Source organism: Canis aureus, chromosome 1, assembly GCF_053574225.1.
Source record: "Canis aureus isolate CA01 chromosome 1, VMU_Caureus_v.1.0, whole genome shotgun sequence".
NCBI lineage: Eukaryota > Metazoa > Chordata > Mammalia > Carnivora > Canidae > Canis > Canis aureus.
Genome location: NC_135611.1, coordinates 92,171,971 through 92,196,471, shown reverse-complemented (window position 1 = coordinate 92,196,471; position 24,501 = coordinate 92,171,971). Strand labels below are relative to the sequence as shown.

The following is a 24,501-nucleotide window of genomic DNA, read 5'->3' as shown; positions in this document are numbered from 1 at the left end:
AGGGCATTGGAGGCTTTGATTTCTGATTTAGAAATGAAGCTGCAGCACAAATTTAAATTTTGTATGTTTACTCTTTGTGGTGGTGGTTGTTTTCCTCTCTTCCCTGTGGGTTGGCAGGCACGGGGTTGGGAGAGGATGCGAAATGATGAAGTCAATCTGAATCTAATTCGCAGGCTGTACAACACACACACACACGCATGCTTGCATGCTCGCTCACACACACACTCACACGTTTATCAGGGAAGCTGCTTTTCAGTCTCAGGATAAAAACATAAAAACTTTCAACGTCTAGTGAAAAGGCCTCTGACACTGCTTTCTGGAATCGAGCTTGGGAACTCGAGTTTTTTAAAGCTCCCCCAAGTCGCCCCACGGCACAGTCAGACTGGGAACCACTGCCTTAGTCCTCAGTGCTGATCTGAGAACACAACCTTGAGAGGATGGCAGCCAACTCAGGTGGTGGTAACAAAATGCTAAGCACCACTCATAGCTCCTTTTATTAACTCTTTTAATGCTCACTATAACCCTACAGAGTGAACTTATAATTATTCCCATTTTAGAGAAAAGGAAACTGAAGTACGGTGTCCGGTGCCTTGTGCGGGGCACAGAAGCAGTCAGTGGCAGAGCCTGAATAAAGCTACTCTCAATCCACCCCCTAGATCTTTTCTCTAAGGAGTCGAGAGCACTAGCCAAGCTGACACAGAGCACCTGCTGTGTTCCAGGCACAGGCTGATTCAAGGTAAGACGCAGCCAGTGGTGTGCCAGCAGATGCTTTGCACCTGACTCACTGAAGGAAGGAAGCAAGGGTTGTAGCGCTGGTCAATTGCTATGGTCCGATCGTCATGACCACAGGTTTGAGAAGAAATGTGCCCAGGGCACTGTGATGAGCAGGCTCTGGTTCACCAGCAGACAACAGCCTTCACTCACATAGGACCGCCGCCCTCAGCCATCACAGCAGGTGCCATCGGGAAGTCCAGGGCCCATGGCCACAGAAGAACCAAAAGGAGACATCTGTTTCCTGAAACAGCAGGAACGTTGAGGGATGGTGGAGATCTAAAGTCATGCTCTGGGCCTGATGACTAGAGGGTCAAGGAATTGTATTTCAGAATTTGGACAGCGTGTCACAGAACAAGCAGCCACCTGGGGGCTTGAGGTGGAGGCTGGGGCTCCTAAGGTCTTCGTACCCACAGATATCCTCAGTCATCTCTCCACAAGGATTGTCCTTCACCTGCACCCCCCAATCTCTCCCCACTGCAGGTCAAGTGCAGGTCTGCAGATTCCCTAGGGGAGCGTTTCCTCCTCCGCCACTCCCCCTAGACCTGCTTCCCTTCCCTTGCTTGCACACTCCCTCCAGACTGCCTTCGAGGACCTCCCAGGCAGCCGCACAGCGTGTCACAGCTGTAAGGGTCTCAGGGACTCTAGTGGGGACCACGGTTCATGGTGACTCTCTGGGCAACCTCTTTCAGGTACCAGCAGTGCTTCTACGGGGTCAACCTGTCCAGCCTCCGGGGGGCCGCAGTGGACGAGTATTTCAGACAGCCAATAGTAGTAAGTGTGTCATTACAGGCTTTCCCACACGTGTTTGTCTATTGATTCCATTGCCCGCTCACTCATGCACCTGGGAGGCCCCGAGCTGCCAGGCTCTGTGAAGCTGTCACAGAAGAGAAGAAAGAGCTCCTTGGAGCACTATGGTCTTGAGTTTTGCCGCTCTCATCTTCCAATCAATTAAGAAAACTCTCAGAGAATGATACTGTCAAAAGCAAGCAGATTTTCAGACTGCCTCTCAATATGTAACTTCCAGTTCTCCCACTGCCCTGACTCACCCCCTGTACACACTCAGCCCTCACACTTGTTCAATAATTCATATCTTCCCATTGGTTCTGGTGGCCCAAGGCATAATAGAAGAGGAAGCTTTGTAAAAATAAATAGCTTGGAATAGGAGCATTGCTGTCAAACAGATTGGAGTTTCAGTCATGGCCCCGTCTAACCATGTGACCTTGGACAACAATAAGTTTGCATTACCCAAAACTGGCTTAATTACTGGCCCTCAAACCCTGCAGAGCCCAGAGCTAGGGACTTACTGCCAGAGTTCAGACAGTGTCACCTGAAGCTGATTTTTCTATCCTTATAATTTATCTCTATTGCTGCTCATTTAACTCTGTTCCTAGACAGGGTCTCCCCTCATGGTAGCAAGATGGCCTTAGGAGCTCCAGCCTCAGATTCTTACAACTCCTAAGTCCCACGAGAGGGCCAGCTTTTTTCCAATAGCTTAGGCTGAAGCCCTAGAATTAATTTAGTTAGAGCCCGACTGGCCTCCTTCAGTTCATGTTCCTGCCTATAAAACCATCTTCAGGGAAAAAGCCATGTGCTGATCAGCCAAAGTGGGGTCACCAGCCATACCTGGAGCTGAGGGTGGGCTAAGTTTTTATGGAACTTCCTGGAATATGGAGAAGAGGTAAAATCTGGATGGTTGGAAACACACCAAAACACACCTGCTCCAGAAATATTGTGAGGATTGAGTGATACAACCTAATGAAGCACTTAGGAAAGCATAAAGCACTCAGTGTATAGTAAGCACAAAATAAATGCTAGTCATCATTATTAATATTATTCTCATTAAGTTCCTGCCTCCTAAATCCTAACTCTTGTTGACTTAAAACCTCAGGAGAGAAGGCATTCTGCAGTCTTGCTAGGGTTCAGTTTATCCTGATGGAAGTATAACATCTCTGCTTTTCCCCCTTTCCAAGGACACATTCGACATTAGGATTTTGATGGCTCGGACAGTCAAATACACAGTCAACTTTATGGATGCGGAAGAGGCAGATCTCCACAGGTCTGTAAACACCAGCATTGCTCTTGGTTTTTAAAATCCCCTCCATCTCTCTCATACCCAAAACTTCAGTGCAGGGCTTTGCCACTCATGCAGGGGAGAGATCTCAGGTGGGAGGCACACACAGGAATGGTACAGCAATACTAGTGGCATTTTTCTGTTTGTTTTTTGCAGTTTTTTTCAAAACAAGGATAATGATGCTTCTTTCGTAGGATTGCTTTAAAAGTTGAATGTGTAAAATTAAGTAGTAATAGCTTGTACTTACACAGCCAGTCGGTGTTCTGAGCCCTTTACATAAAACGGCTCATTGTGTCCTCACCACTGTTACTCTGCAGAAGGTACTGTCATCACCTCCGTCTCATGATAGACATGAGGCAGAGTGGAACAGTAAGTTGTACAAGGTCACACAAGTCCTGAATATATTTGACCTGGGACTTGAATCATTCGGAAGGCTCCAGAGTCCGGGCTGTTTAATTCCTCACTCAGGCCAGTGGCCACAGCAGCATCAAGAAGGAGAGCTACAACTCATTGAGGGCTTATTACCATATATGAGGTGCTATGCTAAGTGCTTCACAGGCACCAGCTCATTTTCTAAGAGTGCCCTCCACAATTGTTAGCTTTTGTCCTCCTTCCCTCCACTAGAAGAGACCCTGAAGTGAGGACTCATTCCCCAGATGCTGATATGAAGCCCCCTGACTTCAGATGACCTTACTAGTATTTTGCCTTTTCCTCCCCGAGACAATCACTGCACATATATTTCTTTCTGGATACAAAATATAAGACCCAGCCAGGTTGTTATTTTGCCTGGACTACTGAGGAAATGAGGGCCAGGCCGTAGCAGGTGCAGCTGGCCAGCTTAGACCATCATCTGTCTTGAGATTGCTAGGGACGAAGGGTAGTGCTGTCTTAGCACAGGCTAGAACCTGCTGCAGGCACAAGGAGAAACTTAGGGGCTTTTATAACATGAAAGTCTTTCTCCCCGACCCTGTAATGCACAGGGTACAGCTTTGGCTCTGCAGTGTCACCCACCCTAGAGCACCAACCCCTGTCTAGAACATTCCTCCTCACTGAGGAGCAAAGGAGCATGCATGGAAAAGGATGTACCAGTAACAAAAGCTTCTGCCGGGAAATGACACAGCTTGTTTCTGTTCACATTGAATTGGTCAAGGTAATCACGCGATGGTGCCCGAGCCCGGGTGAGTGGATAAATGTAATCCTACTGTGCGCTCAGCTCAGGAGAACTGGCATTTGGTCGCAATTCTAATAACTGCCACAGGCCCAGACAAAGTTGACTTTCATTGGCTTTATTTGCTGCTCCAGGCCATCTCCTGAGTCCCGGGATGTTTTCTGAAAACTACATCTGTGTCTGCTTTCCAGAGATGTCACCTGTCATTCATTTATTTGTGTGTCAATTTGGCAAATGCTTATTAAGATCTCACTGTGTGCCAGGTATAATGCTGGTGCTTACACAGGCTCAAAAAGTAAGTTGTAAAAGTCTAAAAGTCTACCCTTGAAGAACTCATAGTCTGTTTAGGGGAACACACACACACATACACACACACACACACGCACAAGGAAATAATGGCAGTGTGAGGCCAAACAATTCAATGTGATCAGTATAATGGAAAAGTCTAGAAATGGTCTGACTGGAGCAGGGTGAAAGAATTGAGGGCTTTGGGCGCACCATAAATGCAAATAAGTTATGACCGCCTTTGAAAATCTTCAGAGCACTCACTAAAATAAGTCTCCCCTCAGCAGGGGACAAATAATAGCATCTTTTAATTGTGAAACCCTTTAAAGTTGGCAAAGCACTTTCACATACCTTGTTCCCCGTCCTGACATGCTCAAGAACCTTGCAAGGGAAGTGGGAGAGGTTTTGTCCACCCATCAACCCAGCAACAAATGATGGGGCATGCAGTTGTGTCTTTCCAACCCTCTTGTTTCTGCCCCCACTCATCCCACATCTGGTTTAAACCATGGCCACTTCTGCGTGACGCTTGCTGCAGCCTGGGGGTGGGCAGTTAAATGGCCTCCCTGAAAAATTAATGAAGTAAGGCAGTGACCTTCCTGGCTGGATGCTTCCCTCTTGTGATCCACTTCATTTTTTAGAGGCCAGAGCAGCATTTCCCTTCTGAGTAGCTGCGTGGGGGAGCTGCCCCGGTTCCTGCACTGACTCCCTGAAGGACACTTGTCACCTGGGCCCTGCCTCCTCTCCGGCACTCACAGCCCGGCTCCGGACGCGGCCCTCGCCCTGGGGAGTTCCAGGTCACTGCAGCACAGTGATGGGACTCTTGCCACGTTTTGTCAAGAAGCCGCATTCTCAGATGCGCAGCCTCACCCAGGCACTACCCACACACGGAGCGAACCTCGCTGCCGAGGCCCGGGTGCTTAAGAGACACGGGGAATATTTCGTGCATGTTGTGGCTCATCTCGCGAATGTGTCTCATACAGCCTGCCAACAGCAACGAAATAATTCCCAGTGTTTCTGCTCTCTCTCTCTCTCTTCTTTTCCTTGCAGAGTAGAAATCCCTTTTGTGTTTCAGATGATGCAGTCTGGCCTAGTCCACGGCCTGGCGTTCTGGTTCGACGTGGCCTTTGTCGGATCTCTGTATGTATCACCTGCCCCCCCCCCACCAGCCCTGCTGTGGCCCATGGCATCCTCTACTACATGTAATCGTGACTTTAAGATGTTTTAAAGTTAACTTCAACAACCGTAATATTCATTTCTCTAGGTTTCCCAAAATTAAAGCACTGATGCAAACAGAACTTTTAGATTTTAGGGCAAAGTCGAAATGAGACAGCCCTGGCTAAAACCCTGTAAAAAACCTCTTAGGCCAGTTAGATTGGGATTTGAAGACATGAGAAAGGATCTGGGCTTCATTGGTCCTCTTGGTCACTTCCAGAACAGGTGGTGGGAAGGACCCCCAAGCCCCTGCCTTGGCTGCCCTCGTGGCATCCCGGCTATAAAACGTCCTGTGTCTGAGTGTGCCTGGAATCACACTTTGCCCCTCTCTGGTTCACAATTTCAGCTTCTCAGACCAGATCGTCTCCTTAAGTACCAGGCAGGTGTGTAGTACTAATGCCAACTGCGACATCAGGTGACATCTCCATCATGTACCTGTTTCCCCTCCCAAAAAGATTAGAAAATTTCAGGGAAAAGAGGAGAAAGACCACCTACAACTTGACTGTCGATGTCTGGCATTCCTTGGCAGGGCTGCGCCATTACCAGGACGCCCAAGTCTCTGCTCTGCCCCTGACTCCCCTGCCCTCCTGCCAGGCTTTCTCGTACTCTCTGACTAGGAAAGACCTTGCTCTGGGTCACATGATCAGGAGAAAGGAAAACTTTTGCAGTACGCTCTCCTTTACTCCTCATAAAAACATCCAGGCCCATCATTGTATCTGCAGAGAGAGAAGTGCCCATGGGGCTGTGATAAAGCTTGGGGTGCTTGGGGGGCTCCGGGAGGAGGGGATCCTCTGGCAGCCTCATCTGGGCTGACAATCAGACAGAAAGAAGAGGATATGCAACTCATTCCTACACCACACAAGCATATTTGTTCAAGGGATCCATGCATTTGTTTCTCAGACTTTCCCCCAGTGAATTTGTTCATGCAGGAGCAAGCGAGATAAGCTTGACGTGTGGCCTGCTCCAAAGGGAGAATTTCTTTGAAGTTAAATGCTTTATCCTAAAAAGCTTTCAAAAATTTGCATCCTACTCCATAATATGCCTGAGTACATTTTGATCCAGAAGTGGTTTATATCACTCACTTAGCAGTTCTCTTTTGTGAAAATCTTCAAGTCAAAATCGACCCTGTCAAAATCTTCAAGTCAAAATCGACCCTGTGGGAGTACCTGTACTCCATCCAAGCCAGCAGCACGGCCTGAGCCCAGGACAGGTGACCTTGGTGTTAGAGGCACAGCCAGATGTTCTCCCCTCTTCGCGAGAAAGGAAGAATGTCCACTGAAACATTCACACAGTCATGTGCATGTCCGAGCTGGGAGGACCGTAGAGACCATCTGCTCCAGGAGCTTCTCTGGCTTCCAGAAGCCCCTTCTGTTTGCCTGAACCAGGCTGGCAGAGGACAGTTAGGATGCCAGCCTCCAGACTTCTCACCTTGACAGATGCTTTTCAAACAAATCATCTCCCAATTTAACTCTGTTACTGGTTGGGCTTCTAACAAACTTTGATTCAGAAGCACAAGATTGATAGAGTGGCCAAGTCTATGGATTTGAAGCCTGGCTCTCCAGCTGTCCTCTGTGTGACATTGGGCGAGTCCTTTAACCTCTCTGGGCCAACCTCATTGAGGTGTAGTAGAGACTCAGTGGGATAATCTGCATAAGGCTCTTGGTACAGTACCCAGCACATGGTAGTTAAATTGAGCTATCCTTATCTTTAAAGGATTCCGTGAGTCAAAAACCCTAGAAACCAGCCCTCATCCCAAGTCCCCAGTCCAATCCATTAAATACAGGCCTGGAACATAATTGGCTTTTAACTCTCTTCTTGCCCCACAGGGTAACCGTTTGGCTGTCAACAGCCCCAACGGAGCCTCTGACTCATTGGTATCAGGTGCGGTGTCTTCTTCACACTCCTCTCTTTGCCAAAGAAGGAGAGACCCTCTCAGGGAGAGTGCTCTTTGTAGCCAACAGACGGTAAGCAGGAAAGTACAGGCGAGTTACCATCTCTGCTTTCTGCCCTGTGACAGGGAAGGGGGTGCAGGAGGTGGGAGCATTTCTAGGGCCTCGAAATGGACAGCATGATTTACAAAAGCCTGGCTGACCTTGCCAGGTGCACTCAGCTACCCAGCCAGCTGGCACTCAGGGCGGCAGGGACAGGGAACTTGGGATTAACTCAGGTGCGGCAGTCCCCACCTGACCGCTGCCACCAAGGGAAGGGCATCCATCCGCTCACGGGCACGCTTGCCAAAGGCTCAAATTATCAAGTGCTTTAAATCTGATGTCAGCTTCCTGGCTTTGCTTGCAGCCAGCCACACACCCCCAAATTTAGTACAGTAACATCGATCTGTACCCCAGGGGGAAACGCACTGCAGGGGCGGTGCGCGGTGTGTCAGGCAGGACTGGCTGCTTCCCTCTGGTAATGGATTTCACGAGGTCTCAGCAACAATTACTTTGATTTATCTCATTTTTAAAATGCTCCGTTTTCTTTTACCTTCTCGGAGCTTCTCCCAGGTGAATCAGGAGAAAGGAATAGCAGAGTGGTTCAAGGACTCTCAGGATGTTAAGGGTACTCAGAGGTCATCTCACTCAACTTTCTCCACCCCCCCCCCTCCCCTCTCTTGGGCTTGTGTTTGAATACTCCTGTGACAGAGAGCTCACCACCTCACAAATCAACTCCTCCATTTCTGAAGTCTCGATTTCTTTCATTACAAAAACCTTGCACACTCACATGTACATTCAAAGCTACAAAAGTGTCTAGAGTCCATACACACTGCCACCCATGGCCCTACCCCTGGGTGTGACCCCGTGCTCCTTTCAGGTGGTTGGTTGTCCATGCATGTACTAACAAATAACATTGTCGTGGGTCCTTAGTGTTGGTTTATAAGAGGACTAAACCAGCAGCCTCCAACTTAAGTTTTCACTTAGTGGTGAGTCCTGAATCTGCAGATAGATCTGCTTTGTCATTTTAACACGCAGCAGAGGTGGATACACTACATGTTCTTTTAAAAATTTCCCATTGATTCTTAAGTTGCTCAGTGTTTCCCCTTTTTCTGGCCATTGCAAAAAACTCTGCACTCATTATCCTTGAACAGAAAGTTTTCACGATGGCAAGAACATTTCTACATGAGAACCCTAGAAATGGAAACACTAGATCAAAGGTTGTTTGTGTGGTACACTCATGAACACTGCTTTTCTCAGTGGTTGCAGCAACTTCCACTCCCATGCACATTTCCTATGCCGCATGCTACTAGTCTCTATGGGCTTTGCCAATCAAATAGACCCCAAAATCATTTTTAAAAGTCGCATCTGGTTGTTTATATTTCTTTACTATGACGGTTAGTAACTTTTCATATGGTCTTTGGCTATTGAGGTCTGTACTTCAGACATCTCTGATGATTAAAAAATTATGCTCACTGTCAATCCTATATATCACTTCCTCTTATAATTGTACTCATTTACCGTACTTCTGCTTCTGAGGTCTGTTCCAATCTCCAAATGGCAATTGTTTAAATATTTGGAGAGTCCTTCCAAAATCCACCCCCCCACCAGTCTTCCTGTCTGTCGGCTAATATCCTCAGCTCCTCTGAGAGTGATTTTTAAATTGAGATTTTACGTCCTCATCCTCTGGAAATGAATCCAGTTCATGGAACTTTTCTGGAAACAATTTACAAGAAAGGTGATCCTGTGACTGGAGACACATGGCAGCCTTCCTGCGGTAGGCTTTCCTCACCTCCCATTCGCTCTCCCCCCACCCTTCCTGTGCACTTTCCTTACCTCCTCCCTGTGCGCTCTCTTTACCCCTCCCCACGCGCTTTCCTTCACCACCACCCCCCTCCTTACCCCTCCCACGTGCTCTCCTTACCCCCCTCCCCGTGCACTCTCCTCCCCCCTCCTTCCCCTAAGGTCTCTCCTTCCCCCTCCTGGTATGCTCTCCTTACCCCCTCTTCCCTTGCGCTCTCCTTCCCTCAGCTCACTCTCTTTCCCCCACCCCGCACACTCCCCCCTCCACTCTGGCCCTCTCCTCCCCTCCTTTCCCCAGCTCACTCTCCTCCCCCAGCCTCCCCCCCTCTCCTCCCCCTTGCCCTCTCCTCCCCCCCTCCCCCTCCTTCCCCCCAGCTCGCTCCCCTCCCTCACCCCCACCCTCTCCTCCCCCTCCTTCCCCCAGCTCGCTCCCCTCCCGTGCACCGCAGAGGCAGCGTGCTTCCTGGCAAACGTGGCTCCCCTGCGCTTCTTCAGGTGGTTGTAGGGTGCTGCCGCCCTGGGCACAGCCCTGCCCAAGAGCCCCAGCCGCCCGATCCCTGCACAGGATGTTACAAACAAGGAGTAAAACTCTTCTATTCCAGAAAATGCTCCTCGTCTTCAGGGCCTGTATTTTGGAGAGTGCGCCCTGTGGTGTGCCGGTCCTGGCTCTTGCTTCTCTTTGCACTTCTGTACTTTTCCCCACGTGGCTTACAACCAATCTCAAGTGCTTTCATAGCCCTGAGTTACATACTTACATAGCCCTAAGTTACAGATGGCAGATTAGATCTTTCTCTCGGTTTTACAGAAAATGAGGTCTGTGGCCTTCAGTGTCTTTCTGTTCTGCTTTTTGGGGATGGCTTCCAGAAGGAAAAGTAGAAAATGCTGATTTATACCATGTTCATCCTAGAAGTTACACATTTCTTCCTAAATCCTCATAAACCATCTATTTAATGACCAGTTCTACAGGAAAAAAAAAAAAAAATTGCTAAGAAGCAAGGAGCAGTAGCCAACATCAGCCTAGAGCTTGGACTTGCCTTTTCTGCTCAACATTCTTTGGCCTTCAAATATTTATATTTTAAGGTACCTTAGGGTATAATTAAGTGAGTGAATTTAAATCCTCTTATTGTTTCATTAATTTTTCTAGCACATCTTGGGTTGCATCCTCATCAGTCATATTTTTCTACCCCCTTCTCCCTTCTCCCTAATAGGTAAGAAAAAGGCAGACCAGTCACCTCACAGACCTGTGCCATGACTCCCGGGCTCTCTAGCCCTCTGTCCCTTTCTTAAAGCATCAGTGTTCTATTGCTATTATTTGTCTTTATGCATGCTTCCCAAAAAGAAGGCCTCAGTCGCATTCTGTGATGTATCCCTCCTCACTTCATACGTTTCAGAGATCCAGCCGGGAGGTAGAATGACCACCTGAATGAAGAAGTCATAACTGGTGGTCCTTCTCTTAGTAAGAATTTCATCCAGCACAGTTGAAAGAAGACAGAGATACTGCGGCCTCACAGTACTCTGCAGCAGGAAGAAAGGGCAGGAGGTGGGAGGCGGGAGGCGGAGGGGGGAAGATCTTAATCCTGGTAGACCAGAACCCTGGTGCAGTGATAGAGGCCAGGTTTGGGAGTCTGACATATCCTGGCTCTGTCCAGTCTCCTCTGCATGCTGGTTGGTGCTTGAGTGATCTTGGGCAAGTTAATGAATTTCTCTAATGAATTGATAGTAATTGTGTCACCAGGCCTTGGCAGATGTTAAGGGAGAGAACAGTATAGTCATCAGTACACAGCAGGTCCATGGAAAATCTTAGTTGCATTTATTCCTGCCTTGTTCTCTTTTTTACACTCATTATATCTCATTAGTTTTTCTTTGAAAATTATTATCTTTCTTGGTATTTTCTGCAAACCCCAGCACTTCCTGAATGTCCATGCTTTTGATGCTCTTCTCAGTAAGATGCTACTTGTCTGTCCTGCCTTTCGATAGGATCTCCTCCTTCCTTATTGTCAAATATTCCTTTTAAACTCTGGCCTCCTGGGAGAACGTGTGCAGCCACACGGGTGTGACAATGGCTGCCCTTTTCTTCCCAGCCAGGACCGTTTATGATTGTATTGTTAGCATTTCATTTTCCACAGTCTTCCATCATTCTGGAGGTGCCATTCATTTCACTGCTCAGGACAATCAAACAGAACTCACCTTTCTTATGGACTTACTTTATGAGATTTATATCCCTCTGATTCACAGACATGGTGTCCATGAAGTCTTGTGGTCATGTGCACCTCTGAGTAAAAACATTATATGTATGTGTCCCCCAAGTATGCTAGCATTTATCTTTTAATTATGGGAATGTACTACAGTAATAATAGAAAGCATAAGATGAAGAGCTCGATATAGAGATATATACATACATATGTATGTATATACATTTATATACTATAGACACACACATGCATAGGCATGTCTCTGTGTATATATATACACATAGAAATTTATGTAGCGCGTATTTTATAAAATACAAAAATAGAAATAAAAGAATGAATGGAGGAAAAAAAACAAATACACGTAGGCTGATTTTGGGTCTAGCTCAGCCACTTACCCTGGGCCAAAATTTTTTGGAACGTAACTTAAAACTTTTGGATCCCTGTGAGGGTCTGCTGTACTCAGGTTTGCCAGGGAATTTGGCTTACAGAGACTTTAATGAGCTTTGTTTTATGAAACTAGAAGAAATGCTGACCAAAGTGCTAAAAGCTTTGGAAGCTCCAAGTACTGCTCCTAATGGTCATCACGAAACTGCTTCATCTCACACTCCACTTTACTTGGGCCAAATATCTATATGTTCGGGCAGCTGCATTTACTTGGGCAAATATCTATAGTTCAGGAACTATAGGGGGAAGCTTTTGGGCCTGATTAGGTGCAGAGAAGTAATAGTATTTGCTGGCACAGCTTTACGTGACATTTCTTTGTTACTCAGTGTTACTCAGATTCTTCTAGCTCTGACCCTTGTGTCCAACACACGGTGGGTTTTATTCAATCATGTTGTACAACATAGACTCTTACTGAACCATCCCAGCTTAGCAAACCCTCAAAAAGTGGGTGAGCATAACACATACCTTAACTCTTATTTTATTTTTAAAGATTTTATTTATTTATTTGAGAGAGAGCACACACAAAGAGAGCAGGACAAGCAGACTCCATGCTGAGCAGGGAGCCCAATGTGACATTTGATCCTAGGACCTCCTGAGATCATGACCTGACCCAAAGGCAGATGCTTAACCGAATGAGCCACCCAGGCACCCCTCCACATACCTTAACTCTTAGCTGCTAATTAGAATCCAATATTTACCTCACAGATTCACTAGTGTTCAGTGAACAATTGTATTCACTTACTAGGCCTGAAGAAATTAAAAATCAGAGCTTAGTATTTTCTTCTATACCCCAGTGTATCATCCTTCATCCTCCCTGGGGCATGTTCAGTCAAACCCCACTGAAGAACACTGGTCTGAGGTCCATGCCACTGAAGTTCTTGCTCTTTCCTTCACCTATCACTAACCCCTCAGTGACTTGGGCCAATTTCTCCCCAAGCTTCCTGCCACTTCTGCTTCTCTATCCCTTTCTTTCTTGATGGTCAGCACTAAGCCTCTCCTTCTACTATAGCTTTTGTGTTCTACCAAGATAAAATTATCATGAATTACCACAGTCTCTAGAAAAATACGTCCTGCATTTGTTGTTCTCAAGTTTCCAATCTCTGCTTGATTACAAAAGAAATATTGGTATATATGAAGCAATGATTTCACACTCAATCCTTGAACTAAAGTATGTCCCCACTTATGTCACTTGCTCCATCTCTGTAGACTTTAAATGACTAAGTCTGGCAAAGAACTAGGTTTTTTTTTTTTTAATACACATTTCCACATAACTGGTTCAAAAGAATTAACAGTTATTAAGGATCCTGTATGGACAGTCTTGAAAGATTGTCCATTATTGATTGCTTTATAAATGTTGCACATTGAGTTGAGGCAGTTGGCCTCCTGGGTATCATGACACGAGAATGACACTGCTCCTGGGATAGAAGAGTGCATGATTTTTCTGCAGTCTTAGGGAAGGGCACATTCTCTCTTGGTTAGGTGAATCACGATCAAATTAGCCAGCCTAACCATCCTCCCCATGCATGCCCCCCCTCACCCCCAGCACAGAAAAGCTTTGAGAACAAAGCTCAGCTTTCACTCACCAAGCTGAGCCATGACATAACATGACATGACATGAAACTCTTTTTGCTGTCCCTTAGGGAAGATAGGCCTCTGCTGATGGGTAAAGAAGAGGAGTGGGTTGAGAAAAGTCAGTATAAAGTGACAGTGTTGGGATCCCTGGGTGGCGCAGCGGTTTGGCGCCTGCCTTTGGCCCAGGGCGCGATCCTGGAGACCCGGGATCGAATCCCACATCGGGCTCCCGGTGCATGGAGCCTGCTTCTCCCTCTGCCTGTGTCTCTGCCTCTCTCTCTCTCTCTCTCTCTCTGTGACTATCATGAATAAATAAATAAAATCTTTAAAAAAAAAAAAAAGTGACAGTGTTGTCTTATCTAGCGTTCTGAGAAGGAACCTGCTATGACCACACTGGGGGCCAAGCAGTTCTCCCTTATGCCCTGCACACCTCCACGAATGCACATATTTGCACAGACCTCAGGGGTCCTCCATTTCTGCTTTAAGTCCTATGGTAATTACTTCAAATACTGTCAGGAAGGTATCTTTCCTTTGGGAAAAATATGCAAGTGTGTCCCCCACCCCTACCCCCGATTTCTCAGCCTTTGTCAGCCTCCAGCAGAGGCTGCCTCTCCTAAGGAGCTCGTGGTCTCCATGTCTCACTCTCCCAGCATCTACCTTAAAAGATCACAAATGCAGTGAGCCACTGGATGTGAGTATCACAGAAGAAACATTTTGCAAAAAGTAGTTCAGAGTCAATTATATGAGTTGAAACAGAATCAAAGGACATTGCTGATTTTTTTTATTTTTCTGTATGCCCATCTTTCCCCCTTACTTTGACCCCAATAAAATCCACAACTGGAGCTATGGGTTTCCCAGGATCTGACATTATACTTAAGGCCTTCCAAGGTCACTATTGGTAATGACAGGGTGGGAAGTAATTTCTGGAATTTGAAACAGAAGCCAAACAATCAAGGAAATGGAAATTAAAATAATCAGTAATATGTTAACCCCAAACTTGTAAAATATTAAGGATCAGAAGATGTATAATGAAATTAACGCTTTTATACTTGGTGGGTGAGGAACTAATTCAGTCCATTTCCTGGAAGATGTTTTAGCCGTAGGTGTTGGCAACCTTAAGTGTCTGTGTACTATAGCCTGATGAGTCTAACACGAAGAACTTATTCTTTTTTTTTTTTTCGAAGAACTTATTCTAAGGAAATAATTACTGATAAGACATGAAGATGTATTACAAGAAGGTCCTTTGCAGCAGAATTTCTATTGTAAAATTAGATTTTTTTTGCTGTAAGTAATATATTGGGACATGTTTATGTTTATAAAAATATAAATAAGTGACAGTGGGGAATTATTAAATACATTGTGCTATATCCATATAATGCTACTGAAACATATACTGTCAAGAAGTATAGGATAGGGGTGCCTGGGTGGCTCAGTCAATTAAGTGTGAGGTCATGATCTCAGGGTCCTAGGATGGACCCCACATCAGACTCTCTGTTCAGGGAGGAGTCTGCTTCTCCCTTTCCCGCTGCCCCTCCCACCATTCATGCTCTCTCTCCCAAATACATTTTTTAAAAAATAATTCTAGGATAAATGCTCACATTAAATCAAATTAGGAGATATGAAAGAATATTTTAGATGATTTTATTATTGACATTTATAAAAATGATAGGAGGAAAAATACCTGGTAGGAAAATACTCTATAGTGTTAGCTAGAAGATTCTTTGTCCAGTGATGTTATGGATTATTTTATTTAATTTCTGTTTTTCTTTATTTTTCAGTTCTACAGTAAATATGTAACACTTTATAATCTGAAGAAATAACATTTATTGTTGAATACATGTGACTAATAAAAATCCCATAAACATAGTCCCTTCAAATTAGTCATCAAAGGTAACATCCTATTAGCTGTTCTTAGCCAGTTCTCACTGGAATTACATGAATCTTCATCTGAGGCCTCTTAAAATCAATCACATTTGTTAACTGTTTGATGTCAGTTTGAGATTTTATCTTATCCAGTCTTTGCACAATTATTGCTTTGGTAGCTCAATGGGTAACCCATAAAGTGCATCTATTAGTTAAAGCCATTTCTGTCATTGCTGTTGGTAAAACCAGAAATATCATTAATTTTGTAATTTTTTAGATCAAGAGATTTTAACTATCAGACTCTTCTAACAAATATATTAGTAGCATCTAGATAAACACACACAGACATATGCAAGATGCCAACCATGCACTCTCAAAACCCTCATGAAGTAGGTAGGTATGTGTAGAGGGTGCCCTCAGTGTTTATGAAAAGGTAACCTGCCTTGTCAAATGATGTTTTTTTTTATTTTTGTTTCTTTTCTTTCTCCTCCTTCTTCTCCTCCTCCTTCTACTCTTCCTCCTTCTTTCTTTCTCTTTTCTTTCTTTCTTTCTTTCCTTTCCTTTCCTTTCCTTTCCTTTCCTTTCTTTCCTTTCCTTTCCTTTCCTTTCCTTTCCTTTCCTTTCCTTTCCTTTCCTTTCTTTCCTTTCCTTCCTTTCTTTCTTTCTTTCTTTCTTTCTTTCTTTCTTTCTTTCTTTCTCTCTTTCTCTCTTTCCTTTCTTTTTGGTGTGTTTTCTACCATACAGACAGAGCTATGACATTCAGATTGTGGCGCTGGTAAACCAGACGGGCTTCAGATCTGGGAACATCCTCGATTTAAAGAATCCTTTCTTTAGGTAAGAAGTGCTTTCATCCATTTCACACCTATGTATATAAAATCTCAACTGACCGTATGACCACGTAAAGAGGTTCAGAATAATTCCATCATTCCTAAAAGGAAAAAAAAAAAAAAAAAAAAAAAAAAACATCTACTCTTCCTCTCCCAGGAGACTTGGATCTTGAGACAGAGTTGAATGTTTTCTGTTCCATTAATTGGAATTCAGTATGTAATAATCTGATCCTGAACCAACCAACACTGGAGAGTCCTACAAAGTGAACTCTCGTTCCAAATGAGCTATAATGACTATGTGATCTCAGGCAAAGTCACTTTCTTCTGACACTTGGTTTTCTCATCTACAAAATGTGAAGTTGAAATCTGGACTCCTCTGACATTCTCTCACTAACAGATGATTTTACATCGCAGTTATTCCAATATATCTAAAACGTGAAGTCCATTGAAAGTATGTTTTTGAGACATTTTTTGAAATCATGTAAGTCAGGACATACCTCTTCTTAGAAGTCATGCAGATTTTATCTGATACAAAGAACTTGCCACAGTGAGATGGACATGACAGATGTTTCTGGAAAAACTCTCCATCTTTATACCTAGTTAATATGGGCCTGCTACTCATGAATAAATAAATAAATTCGTTTAAAAAAAATATATGGGCCTGCTAAAAATCCACACAGGAAGTCAACCCCACAAAGCCACTGGACACTGTCATTCTTGACTTCCTTATTTAAAAAAAAGGATCTTCTCTCATATTATAATGTCTCTCAAGGCTTTATTCAAAGCATCATGTCTCTATAGTACTGAAAAGCATAAAGAGAAGAAAAAACACAGGAAAGCAAACCAGGAGTTCTTTGGCAGAGATGAGAAAATGCAATTGTCACCTTGAAGCATAGGAGGAAAAACACAGACAAGGCTGCCATTGTTTATGTTGTATGCAAGCTGTTACACATAGTAATTGTCACATATTTAAGACCTATTGCCATTTAGGGATATGGATGCCATCTTTAATTCTGAAAGAAGAGGGGAGTTCCCCCTCCCATCCCCCTATGCAATCCTGTCATGTAAAATCAAGGGCACAGATTGTGGCCTCAACATGCTGATTGACTGTTCACTAGGACAATTTGACCTGCTTAGGCCTCAGTCTTCTCATCTGTGAAATGGGATGAGCAACATAATAATGTCCATACCATGTCCAAGTACTTAACAGTTGTCATAATTGGTGTTTAATAGCTAGTTTCCTGTCTTTCTCCCTTTTCTTACTGATCTCTGTATTCCTACTCTCTCAGTAAGTAAATAGACAATGATCTGTAGTTCATTCCAGACAGAATCATTTGGATTTGGGAATAAAAATGAATTTTTGTAGGATTTCAAAAACCCACCTTTTCAGTGCAAGAACCATGTAAACTAGTAACTCTTGAGTCTTGCTGCTACACAATGGTTGTGGTCAAAGTGAGGGCAAGTCCAGGTCGAGTGACACTCAAGGTGGCCATAGCACTGTCAAAACGGACAGACTCTTGAGTGGAGGTGTGAGGGCAGTGGATGCCTTTCCTTTTCCCTTCTCTCACTCAGCACCAAGATTGACTGACATTGAATTCATTCAGTAGATAAGGGTGCTTAAAAATATGACTCCCCTGGGAATTCCAGATCTTGATTTTTTTTTCACCAACCCTTTCCTAATGTATAGGCCTCAGTGTCCTCACTGAAAGTGTGTGCTAAATGACCCAAGTCTTTGAAGAGCACCTAGCATGTAGTAGATGCTCAGTTAAGTGTTCAGCTGTAACACCCTTCTTTTGTCCACCAACCCCCCATCAACTCCAATCTCCTAATGAGCATTAAGAAGCAGCACAGGTGTGTGAGTGTGTGTGTGTGTGTGTGTGTTGGGAAGAACTAAAATAAGTGATATCATCCAGAGGAATTATTGGTAATTTACTACCAAGCTAAATAACTTTCTGTCTGCCTGCTTTTTATTCTACCTATTTTTAGAGCACAATAGACTTACACAGAAAAACAAAAGCTTCATTTTCAGCTTTTGGCTGATCGCTGATACCACCTAAAAACATCTAATGTGGCGTGCTAAAAACATCTCAAGATCAACAAGTTAATTACTCAAAACATGAATATCTACCATTAAATGTAATGCACAGGTTTCTGCTTTTCCTTAGGCAGGGTGGAGAGACCTTCATTTTGATTATTCATTATTTTAAGATAATTTGAAAATAAAAGCAGGGCTAACAGATGTTGCTAAAAGCGAGCAAAGGGACAAAATGACTTCATCGGCAAGGGAAAGCTTTCTGGTAACCCAGAAGAATCTCCAAGGACTGTGAGGCCAGTCCATCATACGGGTCCCACAGAGTGTGTGCCTGGATCTGGCTAGGTTGTAGAAATGCAGCAGCGACCAGGGCAGACGTAGTCCCTGCCTTCATGAAGCTCAAATTGTTGTGGGAGGGGAGTGGGTCTTAAGTAGCTAACTGCATGCTTAGTTCTGTCATCATAACTGCAATGAGTGATGTATAGGAAGAGTAGGGGATGCCAAGAGAGCATTGATGAGGAGACCTAGACCAGAGTTAATCCGTAACACCCACCACTGGTACCCCAAACCCAGGAGTAGCTGGAGAACCCTGTGGTACTTGGTGGCAAAGTCCTATGGAAACTTGAGACCTTAAGCAGATATGCCCACTTCAAAGAAGCCTTCCAAGGCCAAGGGTGGCTTAGGGTGTCCCTGTCACATCACTCAGAGCCCTGTGAAGACACCGCTTTTAGAACACTTGGATGACTATGTCTCAGTCATTGGTTTATTTGTCTGCAACCCCTCATCCCTTGAGCACAAGGTCTTGCCTGCTGCCATTTGTAACAATGTGACATTTGATGAATGGGTGAATGAATGTGGCCCCAGGGGGCTCCTGAATGGCCCCAGAGAACTGAGTTTGCAATCAAACTGCTATGGCCCAAAGAGCATTTATTCTCCTATGCTGCTGCGAAGAGCCCAGGCTCTATCCCATTCACAGTGTCTCACAAAACAGTTTGATCCTTCTCCCCACCCAGACATTAATTCCTTCAGTTTGCCCAACTTAAATATTGCTTCCCTTCTTGCCTTTTTTTTTTTCAATCAATTTATTATCTAACCATCCTGTGCCAGGAGCTCTTCTCAGTGCTAAGGTATATAACAGGGAATGAGAGTAGTACAAACTCTCTGCTCTCGTGATTCTAGAAAGTCTTGTGAATTGATAGGTATCCAGACAGACATCAAAAAAGCAATGAAATAAATAAGATAATGTCAGCTAGTAGTAATTTTCCTGAAAAACATAAATAGAGTAATATCCACCTGACCTCAAGACTCTGGATAAACCTGCAGTAACCAGGGCAGTGAGGTAGTGAAGAAAGGATGCCATGCAGATGGATGAAACGGGAAAGAAGTCAGAAACGGACTAACACATTTACAGTCCATTGATTTTCGACAGAGTTGCAAAGATAATTAAATGGAGACGTGACAGTCTTTCCGAAGTGGTACTGGAATGACTGGATATCTAAACGCAATAAAAATAGTGACCTTCCACCCATAGCTCACACTATCTATAAAAATTAACTCAAAAGGGATCTGTGGATTAAAATATAAAACCTAAAAATATAAAACTTTGAGAATAAAATGTAGAAGAAAATCTTTGTGATCTTTGGGTTAGACAAAAATTTCTTAGATATGATGTAATTCCCAAAAAGAGAAAAATGATAAATTGTCATTTATCAAAATTAAAAACTTATCTTTGAAGGACCTATGATGGGAATGAAGAGATGAGTTACAAACTGGGTGAACGTATTAGGAAATCACATTTCTGAAAAAAAAAATAGCATCCAGAATATAAAAAGAATATATGATATAATACTTTCAAAAAATCCCAATAATAAGAAAATGATTTTGTTAAGGGCAAAAGATTTGAACAGACCTTCCACCAAAGAAGATATAATAGCAATTAAGCACACAAAAAAGTGTTCGGCCTCATTCGTCAACAGGGAAATAAAAATTAAAACCTTAATGACATACAGGTACACATCTATGAGAATGGCTTAAAATAAAAATTCAGACATTACCAAGTGCTGGTGAGGATGTGAAGCTATCAGAGTTTTCATTCATTGTTGGGAGGAATACAAAATGGTACAGACACTTTTGAACATAACTCATTTCTTATATTGTTAAAATTGCACTTGCCAGACGACCCAGCAATCTCACTCCTGGGCATTTACACAAGTGAAATGAAACTATATTTGAATGTTTAAGGGAGTTTTACTTATAATCACCCAAACTGGAAACAGTTAGAATGTCTTCCAAATGGAGAATGAATAAACAAACTATGATCCATCCATACAATGACAGGATTTTCAGTAATAAAAAGGAAAGAAATACTGATACATATGATAATACAGATGAGACTCAAATAAATTAAGCTAAAGAAAGTGAAAGAAACCAGGCTCAAAAGTCTACATAATGTGTAATTCCACTTATATAATATTCTGGAAAAGGCAACACTGCAGATACAAAGAATAGCTCTGAGTTGGACTTGAGGAAGGGTTAGCTATGTAGAGATGTGGCAACACTTTAAGGCAATGGAACTTTCTGTATCTTGAATTGTAGTGGTGGCAAGACATGTCTGTATGCATTTGTCAAAACTTGCAGAACTACAATAAAATGGGTGAATTTTACTGTATGTAAATTTTTTTCTCAATTACATGAAAAATTGCAAAAACAAAAAACAAAAAAAAACAAAAAACAAAAAAAACCCCACCAAACTCAAAACTGCATAAAGAGATAGCAGAAAACAGAGGGTCAAAAAGTACTAGAGAATGGCAAGACCAGGGATTGGATGTGGGTGTTGTTTACATTGAGTAGTCTGGGAGGCTTCTCGAAAGAGGTGGCAACTGAGTGGCAACTTAAATGTCAGGAAACAACTGTCATGGGCAGATGTGCAAGCAGAGCCTTCTACAAAAGCCCAGTGAGGGCCAACGGCTGAGGTAAAACAAGCCTCCCAGATAGCAAGAAGAGTGAGAAGTCGGTGCTTAGTCTTTGCTGTAAACCTATTTTTAAAAATAGAAAAAGAAAGAAAAGAAAAGAAAAAAAGGAAAGAAAGAAAAAGTTCTTTCAGTGAACAAAAATCTGGATCATCATCTCAGATCTGAATTTAGGCTATGCATAATCAAACTTACTAAATATAGTGGGTAAATATAGATCCAAGGCTGCCCATAAAAACTCCAGGAAGGGCATGGGAGTGGGAAGGGGGACAGGGGAGGGGACGGGGAGGGAGGTGGAAGGCGGAAAGCACAAAACTAGCCTGCCCATGGCTTTGGATCGACGTGGGACTTACTTCCTCAGTATCATAGAAATCACCTTCTCTGTTTTAGGTTTGCTTAGAAGATAGCCCCAAGCCAATCAATAAGTAAAATGAAGGCCCGAGAAGTCCCTCAACGTCCAAGTTCATATTTCATGTTCGAAACATGCACTCTAAGTTTTATGAGGATGATTAGGTTGATTTAAACTCTTTTTTTTTTTTTTTCCTAACTTGAAATACGCATCCTAAGTTTATTGGCAAGTCTATTTCTTGGTGCTGCTTAGACTGGCTCTTCACAGCTTCCTGCATGTGGCTCAAGAACAAGTTCTTCTCAATTTGTGGTTTCTCTTTATTATGATTTTAGTAAACCCAACAGTGTTGCTTTCAAAGTATTTACAAAGGAAACTTAACAAAACCCTACCTCACGTTTATATGTATGCATATGTATGACACAACACAAGGGCATGCTAGGAGTGAGCTTCTATTTACAATTGTAAGCTGTTTTCACAGGTATTTTCACCAATCAACACTAGTTTCTAGCTGAGCGATGTGTTAAAGAATTTTTGCCTTATTCATGTAATGGAACAATATGATGTCAGGAATGTTCTTCATTGGCAATATTTGATGACTCTTAATGTAGTTAAGGAAATAAAGCTGGAACCTTTGTCACTTCTTTTAGGTTGACAATAAAAATGTACAGTGCGAGATACCAACGAGGCCTCTCTTTTACTTTAAGGCGTTTGTTATATGTCACATGTCAACAGTGATGAAAGATGATCTTTGCAAAGAGCAGGTTTCCCCTGGCCCAGATGACTCTTATAAAAATAGATGTCACATCAGCAGGACAAGTTAATGAAGCCCACGGCCACTGACTGATGGCAGAGGGGGGTTGGGGGGAGAAACTGGAGTAAACCACAGGGATGTATCCTCACCCACAGCTGGGACCTTTCCCCTCTGCGGCTTTGGCTCACTCTGGCCACTCCGTTTGAAACAGCCTTGCCCGTCTGTCCAGCCCAGCATCCTTCCTACATCACTACGGGGCATCCCTTCCAGTGGACCCTCACCTGCACGCCTTCTGCTGTCCTCCAGGCTCACTCAAAGATGCTTTCCCACCTTTGACACATCTCCTGTCCCTCCCTTAGTCTAACCCCTTCTCGCAGCTCTATATGACCTTGTACCCTAACACATACACACATCCTCCTCTTCTATTAACCAAGATCTTTGTGGGTTGGAGGAAGTCCGATTCACTTTAATGTCTAGCAATGCCTAAGGGTACACCTCATGCATCAAAGGTGCTGAATAAATGTATATTGCTTAAACACATAACTTGATCCCGAAGGTAAGAGTCTTTGTAATTATGGAATCAGGCTTTAGACAACCTTCTGAGTGCCTTTCAAGCAAAATAGGCAGGAACTGGGAAACCCTGCATTGCAGAAGCATGATATTGCTGTCTATAGCAGCTCCACCTATACCCAGGGCAGACATTCCTAATCGATGCCAGCGCTCTTCCCCACCCTACCAGACAGGCCCTCACTGACCTTCTCAACCCAAACTCTAGGAAGACATCAGTCTCTGGGAGTGAACACAAGAGATAAAAACTGTGACTTTTAAGGGTGCCAAAAAATTGATAGTATTTCCAAATCTTTGAATGATCCCAAAGATATGTAATATTTATGAATTTGTAATTTTGCTGAAGCACAAATTTGATATGGGTATATGTTACATATATATATACATATATATATATATACATACATATATATATATAAACTGTGGGTGTGGGTGTCTTTTTTTAACCATTTAGAGAACACATCTCCATGTAATCAATAACTCTCCTGATGTATTCCTTACAAATGTTTTTCATCCTCTTCACCTTATTTCTGGAAATGTAAGTACGTTCTTTGTGTTGCTTTTTTAAGAAATGATGTGATGTAGGGTAGACTCTATTTTAGTGGAAAAATTTAGTAAGCTTACTATTTACTCCTGTCCTTCAATCTATAGAATTATTAAGGGGATTGTTTAATTATCAATTTATTGTGTTTTGTGGGGGAAATTACACTGCCATAGTGTCTGCAAATTTGAAAGTGACCTCAAGGCACGTCTGCTGTGAATATCAAGTGTAGAACATGGATTTTGGGAAACCTTGAAAACCTCGGTCTTTCAGGAAGCCATCCCATCATAATTAAGATAAGGCCGAACCGGAGTCACGGTTGGAAGGAACTGGTGTCAGGAGCTGCTCTGAGATAACCCCCAGCCTGCACACCTGCAGGATCTGTCATCACCTGAGGAGGCCCAGGACAGATCCCAGGAAGCCACCCTTGATGTCAGTAACAGGACACCCTGAATGAAAATGCCCTGTACAATAAATGTATCACATCTCATAACAAGAAGTCCGAAGGTAGAAAGGATCCCAGGATTGGTGACAGTACCTTGGTGACTTTATCAAGGACTGAGGCTCTTGTTCTCTTTTCCTCCACCTTCCTCCATCCTGGGCCAGCCTCCCTTATGGGCACAAAGCCACAGTGGAAGTTACAGGAGTCACACCCAGACACAAAGACTATCATCTCTGGCATCTTGTCTCAAAATAATGATGACAGTTTACACTTACATAATACTATGTACCAGATACTTTCTACGGGCTTTGCAAATATTAACTAATCTTTATCCTCACCACAACCCCATTAGCTCTGTATTATTAACTACGTACTCTTACTAACCCCATTTAACAGATGAAGAAATGGAGGCAGAAAGGTTAAGTAACTCTCCTGACAACATAGAGCTTGTCGGTGGTAGAGCGGGATTATCAACCAGGCAGCCCAGAGTCTGTGCCCTTAACCTTTACTATGAAAGTCTTCCCAAAAGCAACCCTTTAGGCTTGACTGGCCAGAACTGAGTCACATGGCCATCTCCAAACCAGTCACCAACAGGAGACATTGCCACAGAGATCAGCCAATAGAGATTTATCCCTGAGCTAGAGATAGACTCCTCTTTCCAAAGGGAAAGTAGAATTTTATTCCCAAAAAAGGGAGTTGGACATAAAACAA

The 24,501-nt window shown here is 43.5% G+C and overlaps 1 protein-coding gene across 2 annotated transcripts in view; it reads left to right on the top strand.

Annotated features, from left to right (window-relative positions):
- LOC144320058 (histone-arginine methyltransferase CARM1-like) overlaps positions 1-22,170 on the top strand; it is a 248,903-nt gene extending 226,733 nt beyond the window's left edge. Inside the window, exons 8-13 of one of the 2 annotated variants that reach the window (XM_077908451.1) lie at positions 1,464-1,545; positions 2,745-2,830; positions 5,346-5,435; positions 7,337-7,474; positions 16,057-16,146; positions 21,531-22,170. In XM_077908451.1, the coding sequence (XP_077764577.1) occupies positions 1,464-1,545; positions 2,745-2,830; positions 5,346-5,435; positions 7,337-7,474; positions 16,057-16,146; positions 21,531-21,540 (496 nt within the window). In that variant the 3' untranslated portion in view covers positions 21,541-22,170. Of the gene's footprint in view, positions 1-1,463; positions 1,546-2,744; positions 2,831-5,345; positions 5,436-7,336; positions 7,475-16,056; positions 16,151-21,530 lie in introns of those variants that run through there. The other variant, XM_077908452.1, reaches the window with a different exon arrangement.
- Positions 22,171-24,501: the final 2,331 nt, after the last annotated feature.